The sequence below is a fragment of the Notothenia rossii genome (assembly GCF_949606895.1).
Source record: "Notothenia rossii genome assembly, chromosome: 9".
NCBI lineage: Eukaryota > Metazoa > Chordata > Actinopteri > Perciformes > Nototheniidae > Notothenia > Notothenia rossii.
Window position 1 is genome coordinate 68080066 of NC_136907.1, and position 20888 is coordinate 68100953.

The window sequence follows — 20888 nt, forward strand, 5'->3', positions numbered from 1 at the left end:
AGAGCAAAATATAGGGCAATAAATATTGGTAATAATTATCGAAATATTAAGGTTTGGGTTCATATGGGCATCCTGTTGGGCGAGTTGAAGATAAGTGTCTGAGCTAAACTGTGCTACCGATGGTGATAAAAACAAAACCAAATAAAACCGTTATTTTATTAATTAGGGGAGAGTGGGGTAAGATGAGCCAATTTTGATTATGTTGTCCCATAAGCAAGGAAGAATTAGATTGAAGTCAGATGACAACATCAACCGTTATTTCAGGAAGTCTTCTGTCAATCAGAATGATAATAATGCATCTGTCACAAAGGGCCATGAAAATATGACTTCAATTAAAAAAAAGTCTAGTGGCTTAACTTGCCCAATCTAGGAGGTAACCCTAACCCTAACCCTAAATTGAGCTATTTGGGGATAAATTGACCTTTTTTCTGTTCCTGCTCCTGCTCTCAGGTCAAAAAGCATGACAGGATTTTGTACTTTGGAAACTAGTTATCAACAATACTTTTTCCATCATAGTTTTAGTTTGAAATGTAATTCAGAAAAGCTGTAATGTCTATATAGAATCTATACAGGATAAATGCATAACAACATAACATAAGAGATGTCTCGTAGAAAATCACGCTTGCTACAATACACCGAGAACAAAAACAACACATGTCCTGTGTCCTGCAGCCTTTTACGTCACTGGCTCATCCATTTTATGAATCAAGCCTCCCACATTCCTCTTGATGTTCAATGGAGCCTTTATTCAGCTCATACTGGCTGTGAACGGTAGAAGTCCCTTCACTGTATATGCGTTTTTTTCCGCCCTTGGTAAATGGACAACAATGACAAACAATGGAGCAAGGACTAGTAATTGTTATTAGTGTCATCATCAACCAAGCACATAGTTGCACAGCGTGGGCAGATCTTCTGTTGAGGAATGGTGAGTGATGGTTGTTGTTGTTGTTGTTCCATTATTGTCTGTTTCGTTTTGTTGTTTTTCAAGCATCTGAAAATGAGTAATGGGGAATGTTCTTTTGTTAAGTTTTCCATTAGGTACCATAGGACTGCTTTATTGTACAAAGATACTTATGACTCAACACAAAATAATTAAAACATTCACTGACGTCTCTCACCATGATATTTAAATGAATCTCTGACATTTAAAGATAAAGCTTTTATTATTATCTATAGATTCTCCAACACTTAACGGTCAAATGCCACGGCACTGAGAAGGACGTCTGGAGGACTTCACCTTCCAGAAAACTGTTTCTCCATTTCATCTGTCTCATATTTGGCAGATATTTCCCTCCACTTCTTTACTGGATTAAATCGTATCTCTTCCGATGTCCTTCCTTGTCCTGTTGTGATGTGTACTCACTTGTTTATGCTGTTAGCAATGAAGCACTGAACATAGTGTCTAGGGCAGGGGTGTCAAACTCAAGGCCCGGGGGCCAAATCCGGCCCGCGACTTCCTTTCATGTGGCCCCACAAGAGCTTGCAAAGAATATAATATGTTTATTATACGGTTACATGCCGCTTTACAGAAGCACATTGCCCATAAACTACATGTCCCACAATGCATCTTAAATTTGATTTTTTTTATCTGAATGACAATTTTTTCCAAAATGTTACTTTTTCCTCAAAATTGCACTTTTTTTTTTTTTTTTTTTTTCAGAATTTGGCTTATCTTTTTAAATCATTTTGTAACATGCACACTGAAGAGACTTGCAATTGTTTGCCCTAGACTTCTTTCAGACGTAGTTAATTATGAAGTTATTACCCTATCCGATAATAATCCAATGCAGAGGCAATAATGTAATATAATACATTATTTTATATATATTAAATATTTATATATTTATTCTTATATAGTCTTATATATAAAACTGGCCCTTTCAGTGCAACCATGATGCTAATGTGGCCCGAGTTGAAATTGAGTTTCATACCCCTGGTCTAGGGGGATGCACTTTTTTGTAGGGTTATGTGGTCATATTAAAAGTATCGGACATATTGATTTGTTTACCTTATGATGGCTCTTGAGGAAATGTCAGAGAATGTAATTTGTTACCATTCAATTATCTGAGGACCATGACTTTCCTAATCTAACATCACAATCTTGTAGTGGCACTAGAGGAAAAGTCAGGTTCTCTAAAGTCTGTATGGTACATCATCTGGGAACTACGAATGTCTCGCTAACTTTTTTGTTGTTGATTACTTAACTAGATAATTAAAAACATTGACCTGCTGGTGACACTATTAAAAGTTAGCTCATCCTCAGATACATCCATGAATGTCTGTAAGACATTTCAAACTACGACTACCAACTACTTTTATTTTTGGTAAAGCATGTAAGGAAACAATTAACCCAATAAATACTAAGTAATACTTTTGATGGATATTAACCAGACATTAGCAAAATAAATCCATCCAAATAAAATAAAAAGGTGCTTACGGTGCACTGATACACTTTGTGTTTGTCCTCCTGTTCGTGTAATGTATTAAGTACTGTTACCAAAATGCACGTCTTCATAAGATTTTGAATCATTACTTCGGTAATATTTTTCTCAGAATCAACCAGTAAGCAGCATTTATTTCTTTGTTTAATGGCCATAGAGAAAGAAACACACTTTTCCAGATGATTCACAGAACAACTGCAAAACATGACTTTAGATAATAGAGGTTATGCATGGTTCAACAAAAGCACCCACACAATGAGTTACAGTTTAAATTCTTCCATTACCTCATTCCTTCTGTTCAACAACAGATTTGAATGCAACAATTTGCCAAAACATTTAATGCTTACTCAGCTGTTTCGTTCAAGGTTGAGGCAGGTGAATATTTTTCCACACAACTATAACACACATGTAGAAGAATCACAATATCAGAATAATAGAAACATGAGAATTGTTAATGAAACGCAGAAAACATACATATTATAGATGACTTCCGTCTTAATGAATGCACAGTACTCTCTATGGAAAAGATGCAGCACAAGTAGCATATATTAAAAAGCAGCAAGCGGCCATTTGCATTACATTCAACATGTTCAGCCATGTTTGACAGAAGTACTCAGATACAAAATAAATGGCTTTGCGAGGCACTCATACCACGTCATTTATTCAATGCTAAATGCGCAGATGAAACTAAAGGACATTTATTTTTATTAAGGTTAAAGATGGAGGTTATGACTAACTGCTCAAGTAGACCAGCCAATTTAAATTAAATTATAGTCAAGGTTTCTTTTTGAAAATGTAAAATCATTTTAATTTGTGTAGCTACTTTGGACTGCAAACTGTATTCAGGGTTACATATAGTTCTGAACAGATTACATAGAGGTGGTCATAGATAAGAGTTTGTCTTCTTCCTTTTGCAAAATGTACCAAAACACGTTCTCACTTAATCATTCTTGTTTTGTTTTATGGCTGATCCTGGCATTTAAAAACATTCAAAAAACTCTCATGTAATTCAAATGGAGCCCTGATGACAGCACGTCCAACAGCATCTAAAATGTAAATGAGAATTGCATTAGCAGGTTTTCTGTGAAGCTGCTTTTGAATGTCACTATGTGGGATGGATAGAAAAGGACTGCATCTAGGAGTGAAGAGCTGGCAGGGTTTTTATTATCAATGACAGCCTGTATTTTCATCTTCAGACAGCTGCTCTCTTTACAAGGTTTCCTTCAAATTAGCCTTTCAAAACATGTCTTGTGTGGCCTCAACCTGTTAGAATTTAGTTCAACCTGACAAGATCATAAAAGGTTGTTTCTCAAAGATGTGGCAGCCGATTCCACGTTGTACCAGGTGAAAGTGCATGCCTTTGTGTGTGCAGGTGTCTACAGCCTGCACATGTTTTGAGGAAAGTGTGAATGTTGGTGTGTGGGACACAAAGGAAAGGTAAACACTGTCTATGCTTCACTGGTCGTAACCCCTGCCTCCGCTCATCACAGTCATGGCAGGAGAGAAATTGATGCTGGCTTTGCTTCTTTACACTCCCACCAAAAATAAATGTTGTTATCTCTTGTTATCCTGAGCTTACTGTTACTGTATAGAATATATATATATAAATAACTAACATCCTACTCACTATTCAGATGCCGGCTTGTGTGTTACCATCTCCGTCATAATATCCTCTACTTGAGACACACTAAAAGGAGGTATTGGTACAATTGGTCCCACATTATTTCAGATGAAAACTACAGATAACAAATGAAGAAACATTAATAGACCGATTTTTAAACAACATGGTATAACATTTTGGGATTTGTGCTTGAGAGCTTTCATGTTGCGTTTAAGAAAACGAAAAGAGGAGAGCACATCAATTACATAAAAAAATGGAATGTCAGTATTATTAAGTGCCAAGTGAGATTTAAAAAAATCTAATATTTACATTATTTTCAATATTATCTAAATACCGTACATTAGCATACAGGCTGGAATTAAGGAGTATTAGCTACAGTATCTTAGTTTTATCTGAAATTCAGAAATAAGCCAATTAACACTGTTTATGTTGTGTATAGAAATCTTAAGATTACATTTGTAGGTTGTGTCTGCTTTTATAACAGACAGTAGATAAATTACCAGAAATTAGGAAGATCAAAGATGCAAAAAAAGGTTCATACAGTAGTAGGTATTCACCTCCTAAGATTTTTCTCTATTTATGGGGCGTTTTGAGCTGCAACTATTTCTTAAAAGAACAACAGCCTTTGATAACAAATCAAATATTCTTTATTTTCTGAGCTGTCGAGCTCCTGGTCAGATTATAAACGTTTTTTTTAAACTTTGGACAGGGCCAGTCTATATGCTAAACTAAAATAATCTCATCTGCCTCTAGCTTTATATTTAACATTCAGACATGAGAGTGTTCACAAAGCTTTTATGTTCCTGTCTTCAAGAAAATAAAATGTCACACTGCACCTTTAAGAAATGTTTTCCCACAATGGCAGACACCTTTATCTCCAGTGATAGAAACACATTACATTGTCCATTGGCATCTGTTTGAGTGTATTCGTTGTCCATGTAAAAATGCACATTCAGCCTTGTGTCATTTCCAAAATACAATATTCTCATAATAGAATACATCATATCTTCAACTGTCCAAATGCCGAATAGTTTATACCAAATCTGCAGCCATGGCCTTACAGGGAGGTCTACGGCTGTCTTCTGTTGTTTGGCGATATGTGTGGCAGCTCAATGGATGATGTGCCAATAGCACTGCCTGGCCTTGGCAGTCAAACAGGTAACAGTGTGCCAAACACTGTCAGTTTCCACATGTATAATGAGTCTGCGTTTCCCCACATCATTTTGTTGATGAGTTGTAAACAAAACTAAAACATGTCTGCCAAACAGAGTCTCTCCTTTTGCCACTATCCAGTTCCTCTCTGAATACTTATTTTAATGTAATTGTCTTCTTGCGGTATCGCCTCTTTATAGAAACATGTATTTCCTTCTTGCTTTTTTTTAACTGTTAGATTCAATTTGTTGCATTGTTATTGTTGCCTTCCTCTGCAGCAACAAACTTGATCTCAGCGTTGGCAGTCCTGGAAGCCATGCTGCTATCTCTGACCTTGTGCTTGAACAGAAACGGGAAGGTTTTCCTGAAGGACTTTTGGAAGGTGGCTCCCATGAAACCGTAAACGATGGGGTTGACCGAAGAGTTGGCGTAGGACATGCAGTTAGCCCACGTCTTGATCTTGTATGTGGCGTAGGTGGGCCGGAAGTTGGGATAGAAAGACTGGAAGAGGATGAAGATCTGGATGGGACCCCAGCAAATGGCAAAGAGGAGGACGATTACTACCACCATCTTGGAGATTTTACTCCTGATACTGATAGTTCTCTCAGACAGGAGATTGACCTGAGGAGGACAAGATGAGTATTATAGTATTAAATTCAGGCTTAATAGCGAAATCTTCTGGAAGTTTTGGTATAGCAGCTTTAAGTTCCTGTTGGACAGGAAGTTGTCATAAAAAAGGAAGTGTAGCTCAGAGAGAGATATTTTCATGGTGTGCAGAGAATGGGAATCACTAGTGTTGAATCCGTGGCCATCCTTCTTTGCAGAGATGGTTTGACACAGGATTTGTAAGTAAATATGTTAATTGACAATATCTTTGTTTGTGGATGTTATTGAGCAGGATTGTGACTATAATGAGATCATAATAAGAAGAATGTTCTATGTATCCTAGCTAAACTCTCACTTACCTGCATTGCACTTGTTGGTAGCATCCATATGGTCCAATGTTACATTATGAAACATCTTAAATGTCCCTTTGAATATCCTACTAACCCTAAAGTTAATACTACAAACCTTCGTTCAAACAGTTACATACACGGAAATTATGTTTATCTTCATGTTAAACATAATGTTTTGAAAAGGATTTCATTAACGCTCCCTAGATGATGTTTTTTTTTTTACATTGGTTTGTTATTGGGGTCTCTAGGGATCTAGTCTGTGTTATGTTAAATATGTTGTTAGGAGAGTTAAAGTGAAATACCAAACAGAGTACTTTGACCACCTGATGATTTTACCTCTGCTTTTTGTCTCTACCAATCTCTGAGTGAAACATCCGGCTCATGCTGAATGTTCCAATATGTTCGCCAGCTAGTCATTAACTTTGTCTGCTTCTCATTTGGTGCAGAGCAGGGAGCAGATAGTGATTTTTCAGAAATCAATATCAGAGTGGGGAGCAGGAGCTAAATCAAGTTTCAGGCTTTAAATCTAAACTAAATAACTAAGAGACGCTGCATAGAGCTAAGGGAAACTGCGTCGTTGGGTTATACTTATCTTATATTTGTTTTGAGTGACACCTTTTACAGAAGTCATTAAATCCTTTGTTATTATTCAACAATTCTTAAAAGGAAGGTGTTTTAAAAGACACTTTCATCGCAGACAAAATTAAAGAAAAGTTAAGAAGTATTATAAAGACAGTCCCAGTATGTAGAACAGAAGAGCTTTTACACTTTTAATTAGCAAAACGAACCCTGTGCATACCTGATAGTTGTTGTCTACTGGCTCCACAGTGGGCTGGCCCACCCGCTTCACCATCAGAGTGTAGCAGAAGGAAATGGTGAGGACAGGCAGCAGGTAAGCAGCAATAAACTGGTAGAGGATGAAAGCCCTCTCGTGTGTCTTTGAGGGAAACCTCTCCATGCAGTACTGCCTCGGCCCGTACCAGTAACCCTCCTCTATACGCTGGTACATTAAAATTGGGGTTGACAGAATGAAAGAGCCTGTGAAAGGACGATGAATGTGTTAGTTGAAGTAGATGAAATCATCATAAATGTTAATTCCCGTGCCTACTTCATATACAATTGGTCCTAATTATTCATTTACTCAGTGGGGAATAAATTAAAACAGGAAGATTAAATGTACCTAGGGGAAATGGCGGGAGAGAGTTTTTCATTAAATGAGCAGAACGTACCGATCCAAATGCAGATGCTGACAATCATGGCTACTCTCGGGGTGCGGTGGCGCAGAGATTTCAGAGGGTAGATTGTGACGTAACAGCGGTCCCCGCTCATGGCTGTCAGTGTTATACAGGTGGCTTGGACGGTCACCTTGGAAGCACAGTAAAACATGTCCACATGATTAGCACAAATATTCTACTTTCTACTAATTTTACTATTTTGTTAGAGCAAATGTATTTTGGGAGATATGTTACTTTTAATCAGCATTATGAGGAAATGTTGTTCATTAAGTATCTGCCTACAGTAAGCTCCAACTCTAAGGCACTTAGCTAGCTAGAAAGAACATTTTCAATTAGCATACAGACAACTACACTGAAAACACTGAAGCATTGACTTTAATTAAATGTATTATGTCAACATATTTCACATAACTGTATTAGGTTAGTTGAAAGCAATAATCTTAAATTTCGAATTGGTTCAATTTAATATTATTGCTTTCAACTAACCTCATACAGTGATGTAAAATGTGTTGACATAAGTTTTTTCAGTGTATAAAGTTTTCCTCCAAATCTTTTTGGCAGAACAAAGAATTATTAGATTAACATCACGCTGTGTTCTTGCTGAAGTCGAAGCCACATTTGAAATCGCTTATCTCTTTTATGTGTAAACTTATTTTTATGTACTTAGACAGATACTGTTTTGAAAACATGTTGCATCTACACTGAGATTGAATGAATGCCCAGTAAAAATACAAAGAAAAACAAGTGTGAATTTGCTAGCCCACTGTTTTACAATACATTTAAAAAAGATCCCATGCATCAGCCCAATTCAAAACCAGCTAAATGAAGCAGATACGTCGTCAAGCTTCGGGATCAACTTCCCTCTTCGGCGTAAAACTGGAACTGTCGCTTTTGTAACAATGGTTTCATATCAGCATCTCCCAGATGAGAATAAAAACTCCAAAGCTTTTCTTGATGGGATTTCTTTCTTTTTCTTCTTCTTTTTTGTTTTTAAATCTGATATTTTTGAGCTGCTTGGTTTTTGCAATAGTCCTAACACTTTGCAATAAATGAAATCTGTCCTTAATCCTATCGTTCTGCCTCCATTAATAACCAGAAAATGCCCTCAGACTTTCCCACTTATCCTTCTCAATCTCTCATTTACCTGCTCACTTGATTCCACTTTCCATCATCAGCCCTTCAGAATATAACCAGCCCATTTCCTCTCCTTCCCAGCCAGATTGTCAATATTTGTCCTTGGTTTCCTGTGGACTGCTTTCGACCTCTCTCTTTACCAACTCACGTCATGTATCTCTTGAACTAATATAAGGGTTTGCACATTCTGTTTCGACCTTGTTAGCTTTTTCCTGACTATTGCCTGACTAAATATCTCTTCATCCTCTGTCTTAATGGTTTAAATATGTCCGCATTTTAGCTCTTTACCAGCTCTGTCAAATATATTTGGTATTTGAAGTCCAAGGAATTGTAATTACAGGACAAGTGGCCACACTGTCATTCCATTTTCAGTTTAAACCTATGTCTGAATTTGATACCTGATACCTACTATAGAAAGAACATCTTAAAATGAATGCAGCGCTTCATACAGACAATCCTGTGCATGAATTCATAGACAAAAACGTAGAAATATAGCAAATGTTATAGTATATATGTCGTGATTATTTTCAGTGCAACAAGTAAAGTTTTAACGAGATGTAAACATGCTTGAGAATGTGTGCTCATTAGAGGAAGTTGTTTCCTACGAGAGCCTATTGCACATTTCTTAAATAACCCTTGCAACAGAAGAAAAGCCCACACACCTTTCTAACAGTGTCCTGTGCATCAAGCCTTGTAGTTAATCATCCTTCATTAAAGAGCAAAAGATAACTTTAAGCAGCTTTTGTAAAAATAACCCACCTTTTTTTGTGCTAATAAGCTCTTGTGCTTTTATACTGGAGAGCATGCAGAAAACAGAAAGCAGAGAGGAGGTGCCTTTGTGATAAGTAGTTTTAATTAGCGTATGAAGAAATCCTTAATTTTTGTTTTTAATAGCGTTTAATGACGCTTGATTTAATTAAACTTAGAAACATCAGAGGAATTTGTACATGAGGCTAAATGTGGGATTCATGCTATCTAAGAAATGTTCCTGTATTGCAGAGTTTGACTCACTTCTCCATAATTCACCACGCACATCCTTCTGCTCCAAACTAAGTCATTATGTCCTAAAGTAGAAAGCTTCCTGACTCTATTGATGTATTCCTTTCACACACAATTATACATTGAGTTTCAGGAGACCAGAATGAGACAGAAAACGCTCCTTTTCACCCTCTTTACAAAATAATCCCCTCTCTTCAAATTCTTTGAAATATGTGCAGCAGAGGTGACAAATGAGAGGTCAGAAGTTCTCTCTATGCTCTTTTCAAAAGAGAATCTAATTTAGTCCCTCTGTGTCTATGTGCCTGCCTCTTTCCCGCTCCAGCTCTTATGTGACTGAAGCCAGCACCCATTACCCCTCATAGATTTGGACTGTTTCAAAGGATATGATGAGAGAGCCAGAAAGGGTTATGATGAGTTTGGTGTTGAGGCCACCGAGGAAGTGAGTGCTGCAATCCCTCAATTGCTGAGGCGCCTGGTGCATTAGGAAAGACTATACCCTGTTATCTTCAATGCATGGTGTCTGTTCAGTGGAATGGGCTTTCACAAGCCATAGTCTTTGGCTCGTCTGAGCAAGTACAATTGATGGTTTGGTTATTTTTCACTTATTTCTGGTTTGTTTTAATAATGCAAAAGCTGGCAAAAGAGAAAAATATATTTGCTGAAGGGCATGCATAAAGGAGCAGGGCCTGAAATGCACTCGCAAATGTCCTTCTTATTGGTCAGAAATCTTGTATAGCAAACCTATAAGCTTTGCAGAAGCCGGGTCAGTCCATCTCTGCTCACTGCTGTATCTAACCAAACTAATGCCAGTGTAGGAAGCCCGTAATCCCTTCTTTCCCTTCATGTCTGCCTTGCATTACTGTATGTGTTGCTGCAAACGAATGTCACGAAACATTTGAAGATCCCCTATGGCTTGTTATCTCGGACCAGGTGTTTTGGAAAATAGACGCTCTATGTGCACAAGCTCTTCTCTCTAAACCAGAAGAAGATATAAGAGTTGTGAAAAGCAGATATTATCTTTTTGGATCCATTAGATGAAGATGGATAGTATTTCAAAGTGGCGAAACAAAAATGAAAAGGACAGATGTAGCTCCTCACACGCAAACATAATTATATAACAAGCTTCTATAAATGTGCACATTGAAAGATAAACATTCAACATAAACAAATGCATCAGGCTTCTGCGTAGGTTTGTGTTTTTTGTCAAATGATTAAAATAGATTTTACCATCAATTAAATCACAGAAGGCATAATTTGTTTTCTTGTCAACAAACAGCATTCTTTCAAGTCACACCCGCTTACATTGCTTCACCAAAAGAGGGAACAACAGACTAAAAAGGAACTTTTTTCTGCATGATAGTTAACAGAGTTAACTTATTTGCATCATTATTTACCAATGAACAAAGAGCATGCCAACATCATTAGATTCTGTAGCACAGTGGTTCCCAAAGTGGGGGGCATGACAGACACAAAAAAAAAATCATAATTTGAAAAATGATTGATTCGAAAATAATATGATACAGTACTATTGGGTCTGGGTCTCTGTGTTTCATTAAAGCTTGGCTCTGTGTGTGTGTGAAACGAGCCAACACAGTCACAGTCACTGTGACGTTCAAACTGTCATTTCAGTCACTCCTCTATGGATCTCCCATTGATTTCAATGTACTGCTCAATTACTGTAAGCGTTTTATATCAGTACATGAACATGTCTTGGACTTCACTAAACCAGACGGAGGTTAGGACAATTACTACAAGTAACAACGGGACAAGTTTTTTTTGATCAGTGGGAGGCATTTATGCTTAGGTTGCAATTGTATTATTTATGGTTAAAGTATCATAAAAATCTAACCCAGTGGTTCTCAAAGTGGGGGGCGCAGAGGCATGCCAGGGAAGGAGGAAAAATGGTTCTTAAAAAAAAAAAAGAAAAAAAAAATCATAAATTGAAAAATTGAAAAATTATTGATTCGAAAATAATATGATGCAGTACAGTACTATTACGTCTGGGCCTCTGTGTTGAATTAAAGCTCGGCTCTGTATGTGTGTGTGGAACGAGCCATTTTGTGTGCGCGAGCGAGAGAAGAGAGCGCACCGGTACCGGAGGTCGTTGTTGTTAGCTTCTGGTGCTAGCGAGCTATGCTAACGGATATAAGGAGTTTTTTCAACAACAAAGTGGAGGAGAGTCCTCTCCTGTCAGAATGAGAGACTCAGTGAGCTAAAGCAGGGGTTCCCAAACTTTTCAGCCCGCGACCCCCAAAATAACAGTGCCATAGACTGGCGACCCCCTGTCGACAGGGGTGGGGGGGGTGCTAAGCTAAAGGACTCTCAGTGTTATCTCAGTGGGTCTCAAACGTTTTGGTCACGCACACGTTTATATGATCATTATAGTTATAAAAAAATAAGAGAATAAATGAAAAACAGGTATGAAATACTATATGACAGTAAAAAAAAAATAAAGTTTAAAAGGGTGATTTGTAAAATATCCATAAAGAAAAAGTCAATCTGTTTACAGTTCTGTTTCAAATGGGTGTTTAGAGTTGTATCCATAGATCTCTTCATTTTGCTCTCAAAGTGCACCAGATTAATGCTTTTAACTTCAATATTTAAAAATAAATCTTCCCGGGGGAGCTTGCCCCCGGACCCCCCTATGTGAGGTCAACACACCACCTATAAAAATAGCACTTTTACTCCTGCTTACACCTATATGCCGTGAGCTGATTATCGAGCCTTCATTGTAACAGTCGCGGGTACGTTGTTTGTGTGCGTGGGGATTGTTGCAGTAGAAAATTCCACTGTAGCGACCGGTACCTAAATGGGAAACCCTAAATGTTTGAGCACCCTCTATGAAACGTCAAGCTACCCCACAGCACCCCCAAAATAAATCTCTGGCGCCGCCACTGAGCCTGACTTGTATTGGGGGGCCCAACTTTTTTTTTTCAACAAAGGGGGGGCCTGACAGAAAAAGGGGCTTCACGTGTTCCCCATTAGTCCCCTCAAGAGGCTGCAAAATGCAATACATCAATGTTTCCAAATGTATGGTGTGTATGCTGGTGCTAGAGGACAACGCTTTTTAACCAAAAATACGATCTACATCAGCCTCTGTGCACCTTAGGAAATGTCTCTTACTGCATGTTATTGTGAAAACAGTTATTTCACCTATAGTCACTTTCAGTAATGGTTTGCTGGATAGCTCCGCGGATTATCAAGCACCAATTAACAGTTGGCAATGTCCAACACGATGAGTGGATGGATGTACTATTATTGTAGCCCCCTCTTTTTCTTATTACACTCGTTCCTTTTGAATAAAAAACCCAGATAATGATAGGGTATTTCAGTGTATATTATTATTCTGTTTGAAGGCATGTAAGCTATTGTGGCATGAGTTCAGCCAGTTTCAATATATTTCCTGGTGTGTTTTCACTGCCTCAACTCTCCTGTCATCTCCCCTGTCCTGCAGTATACCCCTTTTTCACACTCTTACATCTATTAGTCTTGCACTTTAACTTCTATCTTTGTCAGACTGCCTAGTTTATATTTGCCCTACCTTTCCAGACTATCTGACAAATACCAGATTCATGTGTCTCTTGGAAATGTTTGTTCCTGACTTGCCTGGTTTTGAAACATGCTTTTAAGGTGATGTTTTTTTTAACAATAACAAGTTGAACTGGGGACCATACACCCAAGGCTGTACAGATATGCACGTTTAATATTGACATGTTTGAGTGCAACAGACATGATAAGGAACAGTTAGCCTCTGTTCAATTTAAAAGACTGATTCACTCACATTAGTTAAATCTCTCTGACTTTGTTCAAATGTAGCCAGCCAGTATGTGTGGAAACGTAGTAAAAACCTGAAGCTTTCAAGACCTTGGTTTGCAAGAATCAACTTGACTAAATGGCAGTAGAGGTCATTTGTCATGTAATGTTGCTTTACCAGAGAGTGAGGATGGATGTAAAACACAGCAGTCACAGTTTACTACACCTAATGTTTTCATCAAATCTGTGGATATGTTTGATGGTACTGAGGTTAACGCTCCAGAATTCTATGACCGGTGTGTTTAACTAAGGCAAAAAAAGCGGTTGGACTCATTACAATTATTGAAAACATTTATAACTTTCTCTTTTGCGGATGAAATATTGTTTGGTGGCAGGTCTTTGGCTGCAGTCGAATAGTCCAAAAATCAGCTCCTAAGTTCTAACCCTATCGTCTATTCCTTGACCTCTGAGTGAAACGTCACGGGGTTAAGGGATAGTCGATAGGAGAATTCAAAAGGACTTAGGAGAAGAGACTGCGGTACTTTAGAGAATCCGACTGCACTTTCACTATCCGACGTGTTTATGATGCGCCAGCGGACGTCATAAATGTGCGCCTGCTGCTGTGGTGAAACTATGGAAACTACAGTTTTCTATAGCAGACTACAACATGGATGTATAATAAGAACGAGGGACTACTGTAAACTCATCTAGAGACTCTGCACCGTGCTCTGATGCTGTTGCTTTATGAACGTGGACAACAGAGAAACATATTCTTCATGACCAAAGTTTGAATAAAAAAGGAAAGTGAAATTTATGCTCGTCACCCTCTCCCTCCGGTCTACATTAATAAATGATCCCAATACGTATGATCGTATGAAAAGATCTTAAAATAAATACAAATGTATTTATTATAAACGTTAGTCCTTAACATCTATCACTGTGTATATCACCATTCAAACATCTTTTAAAAGTTGAACAAACCCCACACAGCTCAGTAAACACTGTGAAATGTTGACTTTATTTGATAATTTCAGTAAAAGCGTTCATATTTCTCTTTTTGATCATAATACTGATGAACGTTCAAAACAAAGCACTTTGGCGAGTTACCACATACGTTTTAAAAAGCTTAATAAGCACCGTAATTTTCATGATATCATTTCTCCGTCATAATCGGTTATTTCCGTGAACGGCCGACTGTTGTGTGACGGCAAATGCTGCGGCTGCAAGGCATTGTGGGACAGAATTTTCTCCTCTCCTTTCGGTTAGGGAGGTCCAGTGGTTCCTAAGCTAAAGAAGGTTATAAAGGAAGTTTGAAACCTCCTTTCCTATCATTCTAGAGAATTCGAACGGCACTTATCATGGCTGCCACTGAGGGACTTCCAGGTCATTTCACTCCGTTAGGAAGGTTCCTAAGCTAAATGGACTATTCGACTGCAGCCTTTCTGAAACATTTGTTTTAAAGGAAAAAGAAGGGTTTGTAGATAAAAGCAACAGAAGAATAGTTGCATGAAATACAGAGACAATCAGAAAAAGCTACAAAAGGCCAGCTTGACAGGCAATTGCTTCAATCAACTTCCTCAGAAGGAGTCATTGTTCCACCAGAAGCTCACAGGGTACTAAACTTCATGCTCAGATGAATAAACCAAATCACGTACCTGTGTTTTTAATTAAAAATAGCTTTTAACGTTTTCTGCCCGCCTGCCAGTGACGGTGGCCTGCCTGTCAGCCAGATTGACTTCTCCAACTCTTTTATGCTGAAGTCAGCAGAAAACATCGAGTCATCCTGCTTTCAAAAGAAAATGTCTTCATCGGATTATAGGACAGGTTGTCCCCTCCTCCTTTCTTGCTTCCGAATGAATGACGTCCAATTGTAAGCCAATAAAATATAAATAGATTTAATTGTCGCATATTTAAGTTTTTCTTCCGGGTACAACGTACTGTATGTTTAGATTTTTGCATCACCTGACCATCTTTTGTAACCCCCCACTTACAGTATTTCAGACATTGTAGCCTTGTCAAGCTACATGGCAATTGAGATTATTTTTTGTAGATCACATTTGATAGTATCTGGGTAAGTGTAATTACCATGTCGCAGAGTACTGTGGCCCTTTACTGTCTGAGCTGTACACCCACCGCTTGTCACACGGTGTGCATTTAAGCACACTTTAATTGGCTATCCTCTTTAATAAGTAAAAATAAGCTGTATGGAGTCAACAGGTTGCAGTCCTAATGAATCGTTTCCTATAAACAGAGCAAAGAATAACTTAAAGTTGGTTGCATAGAAGTTGTCGTCGTTAAATCACACCTTTCTTATTTCTAGAAAGTCACTGTACACAATTTGCTTAGCACTTAACTGCAGAAAGACAAAGTTAGCGACTTACTGGTGAATATATTGTAGGTTTTTGCTGTAAAAAAGTCAGTTACCTTTCCTAATGGTTGGTGAAATTGAACCAGGGTAAAAGAACAGTGAATATTGGAATTATACTTCTCGTAAAAGTCACACTATGTGTCTTCAAACATTTGCAGACAAGGGTGTTTTGGGAAACTGTAGGAAGCCCAGGCTCACAGAGTAGACGATGCAGAGAAGAATCAATGTTGACATGCTAAACGTTTGTGTCTAACATGGTTGCGTCACACAATGCTGCCATGCCAATAGTTCCAATGGTCACCAGTATACAAGGAGAAAGCACTACCTCAAGGCATCACACTGTTCTTCTCTAAATATAAAACCAATGTCTCACAACCAGTGACGAGGGTATAATGCTCGCAAAATCTAAATAATTCTTAAAAAGTTAACTGCATCTTGTAGAAATATTTGTTACTCTTGTTTGGTGCTTCTTCTCCTGTCCATCTTTTCTACTGGTTGTTGCTTGGATATCCATTTATGTAACTGTGCTGTGTCGATGAAACGTCTTTCTTTCTGTTCTCTTTTCAAGGAAAAATTGAATAGAGATGGCTCTAGAATATAATTGAGTTAGAAAATCAGTGCTCTTTTTTCTGCTCTTGGATAGGGCATCTGATGTTACAAAAGACTAAAATGTCATCGCTGCAATATAACACTACTGTGTGAGTGTGAAAACACATTTCCCATCCAGGAAAAAGTGTATTTACGGTTGTGTACTTGAAATCTTTGGCTCTATGATGCCTGAGGTACTTATATGATTCTGTTTTCTTCAAGGTTGTATCTTCCTGGTCGAATGCACTTATTGTGAGTCGCTTTGGATAAAAGCGTCAGCTATATGCAATGTAATGTAATGTAAGAAAAAAAAAGACATGAGTCATTCTTTACCTGCTGTAGAAAGGCAACAAATTTGCACATGAAGTTGCCAAAGATCCATCCAGGGAGAGGATAGAGGGTGGCAGTGAAGGGGACGCAGCACACCAGGAAGATGATGTCAGTCGCCGCCAGGTTCGCTGCACACAAACAACATTCAGGATATCGGGAGTAGCTTAAGATAGGCTATCTAAGGTTGTGTCAGTGAAATAACACATAGGATATTGAGTATACCTTGAATTTCCTGACAAAAAGGGGTACCGTTTTACAGTTTGTGCAAGCTTAAAGGTATAATATGTAACAGCCAAATAACTAAACTACTTGACTTTGAACCTAAATGATCTAACAATTTATTCTGTTTTTCTTGGTTTTGATTCAACAATACAAAAAAACTGATTATGTTAGTCCATGCTTTCGGATTCCTGACATGATGCCCCTCTTGCCAAAACATACAAATGCTTGATTTAAAAGTAACCTATTATGCAAAATCCACTTTTTCATTTCTTTTATACATAAACATGTGTCCCCTCTGTGTAAAGAGATTCTGAAAGTCAGGAAAAAAATTAGCACGTTTTTTTTTCCTGATCCATTTATTTAAAAACCTGTCTGAAAATGAGCTGATCAGATTTTGGCCACTTTATGATGTCATGATGATTATTTGGCTTGTGTAACCATTAGTAACCCCCCCCCACCTTACCACCTGAATCTCCTCCTAGAGCACCATTGTGTTCTTTTTAACCAAATATCTCTCAGAGGGGCGTGGGGAGGGGCTCCTTATTTTCATCTAAAGTAACAAACGCAGAATCAGCACTTTTGAAACAGGGCTGAAACAGAAGGGATTATGGGTAATGCTACAATGATCTGTTTGGTATTTGGAGCCAAACACTTCAGAGACCTGTTTTGTATATATCTGAGACCTATAATATGTTGATGAAAAACAGTATAATAGGGGACCTTTAAATCCACATTGCCTTTCCAACAGCTTCATATGAACACATTGAAAAACATAAATCCCTATTTAGAAAGGACACTAAGCAGAGGTGGAAGTTATTTCATTTGCAGTCTGATCTTGCTTTCCATTTGTATCTATTTAATCTGACATTTTGTTTTTGTTTTTCATTTGTTTTATTAGCTGAACCAATCCCATTATAGTAGCTGGATCATTATGTTGAGAGGGTTGGCAGATGGTGCAGCCACTAATCTAATGTTGCTGAATATTAAACTGATTCAATGCTCAAATAACATCAAATTCATGTCACAGACACGCTGCAAAATGCAAACACAGACTAAAAGGGTGTCAACAGTAAATCAAAGAATAGCACAAACTACAGATTATTATGAACATGTATCATGCTATAGGTGCATTTTTATTATTTTTTCCGTTGTGATTATTATAATTCATATATTCTCAACACTTAAATCAATCACTCAGAGTAAAGGCAGCGTGGACAGAAAACCAGAGGAAACACGAGGAAGGTGCTTGATTTATTTAGGCTCTCCTTTGATTGCTCTTGTTTCAATTGGCACACCTGAGATTACTGACATCTCCCAGACACAGTTCTTATATCGCTTGATGGGATCAGACTGGAGAATCAGGCACACAAACTGCTTCAATTAATGCACTCAACTTACTATGCACATTAATATGGTGGATGAAAGCACATTTTTGTCAAATTTGGTTAAAATTGGTGCTGGACTTGCATTGAATTATCAACAATATACCCTGTTTGTACTTTTAACATTTTCATTGCCTACTGCATCATGAAATCAAATGTATTTTCTGCAGGGATGCGAAGTCTCTGCGAATAAGCTCAGACAAGCAAAATACATTTTAAGCCCTGAGCTCTTGAGCGTTAAACAATTGTTTACTTGCACACATTTTCATTCGAATCAGACTTTCCAAATTGAATGCATTGAGACTTCAAAAACACGCACACAGATAACTTTCATCGCTTTAGATTTTTTTATTCAGGACACATCTGGACACCTATCTTTCCCTCCAATGGCAAAAATGAAACCTGTAATTAAACATTTTCATGCATAGCTGTCTATTAGGCAAACAGAAAGCATCGGCTGTGAACCCTTGGAATTCTTTTGAACTCGCTATTGGCATGCAAAGAAGCGTTTCTGGATAGATGAAAGAAATAACGACCAGTACTAAATAACTAAAGGATCTTTTTTATGTTGATGCACTGGGAGTTTATGAAACAGTCATCATCCTACAGTAGCCCACTGAAATCTCTGCTTGAATCTAGTTTTGCTCACCTATGTAGAAGTTGGTCGCCGTCCTCATCTGTCTGTGTTTTGAAATGACATAAATAACCAGAGAGTTTCCCACCAGCCCGACCAGCATGATGAGGGAGAAGAAGAGGGGGACCAGCCAGGCATCTGTGAGGAAAGGGTGCTGATCTCCTTCCTCTTCCTCGTCGCCACGTCTCTGCAGAGAGAAGTTTGCTTCGGAGCCATTGATCCAAACCTGCTCAGTGGAGTTCGAGAGCTCCTTGGAGGAGTACATTGTGACTGGACGGGAGGGATAATTGGGACGGAAAGAGAAAAAGTACGGACGACAGCGATTCGAGAAAATGTGTCAATTAGGGGAGAGAACTAGTATGTAGTCAGTTAATGAGTCCTCGCTGACCTCAGGTTTGATAAAAGAGAGAATAAAAGAGAGAAAAATGGAGATTCAAAAGGAAAAAATCAGGCAAGGGAGATGCATGAGAGGAGAGTAGAAGAAAGTGCAAGGTGCAAAGTAGGAAAAGCCAAGGATGGAGAATGTGTTAGGATGTGAGTGTGTCTGAAGAAAAACTGAATATGGTAAGAAAAGTAAAGAAAGCAGTTAGGTGTTAAAAAAGAGAAGAAGCTTGCTTTGTGAATGGAAAGGCAAAAGTATGGAGGAGACAGAGGCGAAATGGGAAGAGACAAGATTGGGAAAAGACCCTTGAAGTTGCAGATAAGTGGTCATTCCGGTGCAGCTGTAAGCAGGAACATAACGGACAGAATAATAGAAAGTGGACGAGAGAGGAGAAATTATTATTCTCTTCACATCGGGTAGGATGAAAAAAACTGTCCTTCTGACGCCACAATATCGCTGCTCAGAGCTTTACAGCAAGCTGTGTTGCTCACTTGTGAGATAGGTAAGCCCCCCAACAAGCAGCCCCAGGGATTTGTTATCGAGGTGCAGAGTGTATGCTGAGAGGCAGACAGATGTCTTCTCTGAGCTCAGTCCTCAAATGCAAAAACAACAATGATCAATCCACTTGTTTCCATTAGTTCGTTTTCAGCGTAATTTGTTCCACCGCTGTTCGTCTTTGTGGTGAGGTTCAAGCATTTTTCATTCTGTCTTAACCTTTCATTCAAGAGTCACTTGAATCAAAGAAAGAAGACATGGGTTGTGTAGGAGTTGATACTTGCTCTATAACCTTGACAAAATTATGGCCGGGAAAATCCGTCTGTGATAAAAAAAAAAGGAAAGATCTCGAGCCATTGTTAATTCTCCAGGCACAGCTGAGTCGACTGTAATACAGCCTCGACTCCAGCGGAGAGCGAAGGAGATGCTGACGGTTTTATAGTACGAGCAGGAGCAAGGACACACGGATGCAGTGGGGAGAGGAAGCGCACGCACGCGCACACACACACACACACACACACACACACACACACACACACACACACACACACACACACACACACACACACACACACACACACACACACACACACACAGCACGTGGGCTACAGCACGATTTCGGGATAAATAGCTGATGTCAAGGTCTCCTAGCAACATTATCCCTCATATCTATCTTTCTCTGCAAAATTACCAAAAGAAACACACACTCGCTCTTTCTCTTATTTAGTTCGACAAGGAATTACTATCTCCTAACCTCTGCTAACATAGACAAAATACCTTTACACAAAGCGTGTATACATGTCAGGTTTAACCCTGTAAACTTGGATACAGATTGCGTGAAATAAAAGTTGTATAAACCCATAAATAACAATGTGTAGATTTAAAACATCACCCAAACGCCATTATTTAAGATGTATTTAAAATAGAAATGTTCCGTTTCTAATATTGTTGGCAATAGCTTGTCCATGTGTTACACCTAAACAAGATATAATTGGCAACAAATAAGAAATGGTATTTTTTCCTTTTCCCTTGAAGATATTATGGTATTAGCTTCCAAACATCTGCGAAGAGTTGAGGCAGGTGCATGTCGCTTAACCTTGTGATTACCAACCAGTAATTGTGTAACTCCTCACAGGGGCTTTAAACGATCATACACAAACTAATTAAGTGTAACATCAAGCAATCAAGAAACTGAA

The 20888-nt window shown here is 38.3% G+C and overlaps 1 protein-coding gene across 1 annotated transcript; it reads right to left on the bottom strand.

The window, feature by feature from the left end:
• Positions 1-1599: 1599 nt before the first annotated feature.
• Positions 1600-20044, bottom strand: kiss1ra (KISS1 receptor a). The gene is made up of 5 exons (XM_079649584.1): positions 18831-20044; positions 16581-16705; positions 7400-7535; positions 6970-7208; positions 1600-5835 (listed from the first exon to the last, which is right to left on the bottom strand). The coding sequence occupies exons 1-5, from the start codon at positions 19078-19080 to the stop codon at positions 5455-5457; spliced, it is 1131 nt and encodes a 376-aa protein (XP_079505710.1). The 5' UTR covers positions 19081-20044; the 3' UTR covers positions 1600-5454.
• Positions 20045-20888: the final 844 nt, after the last annotated feature.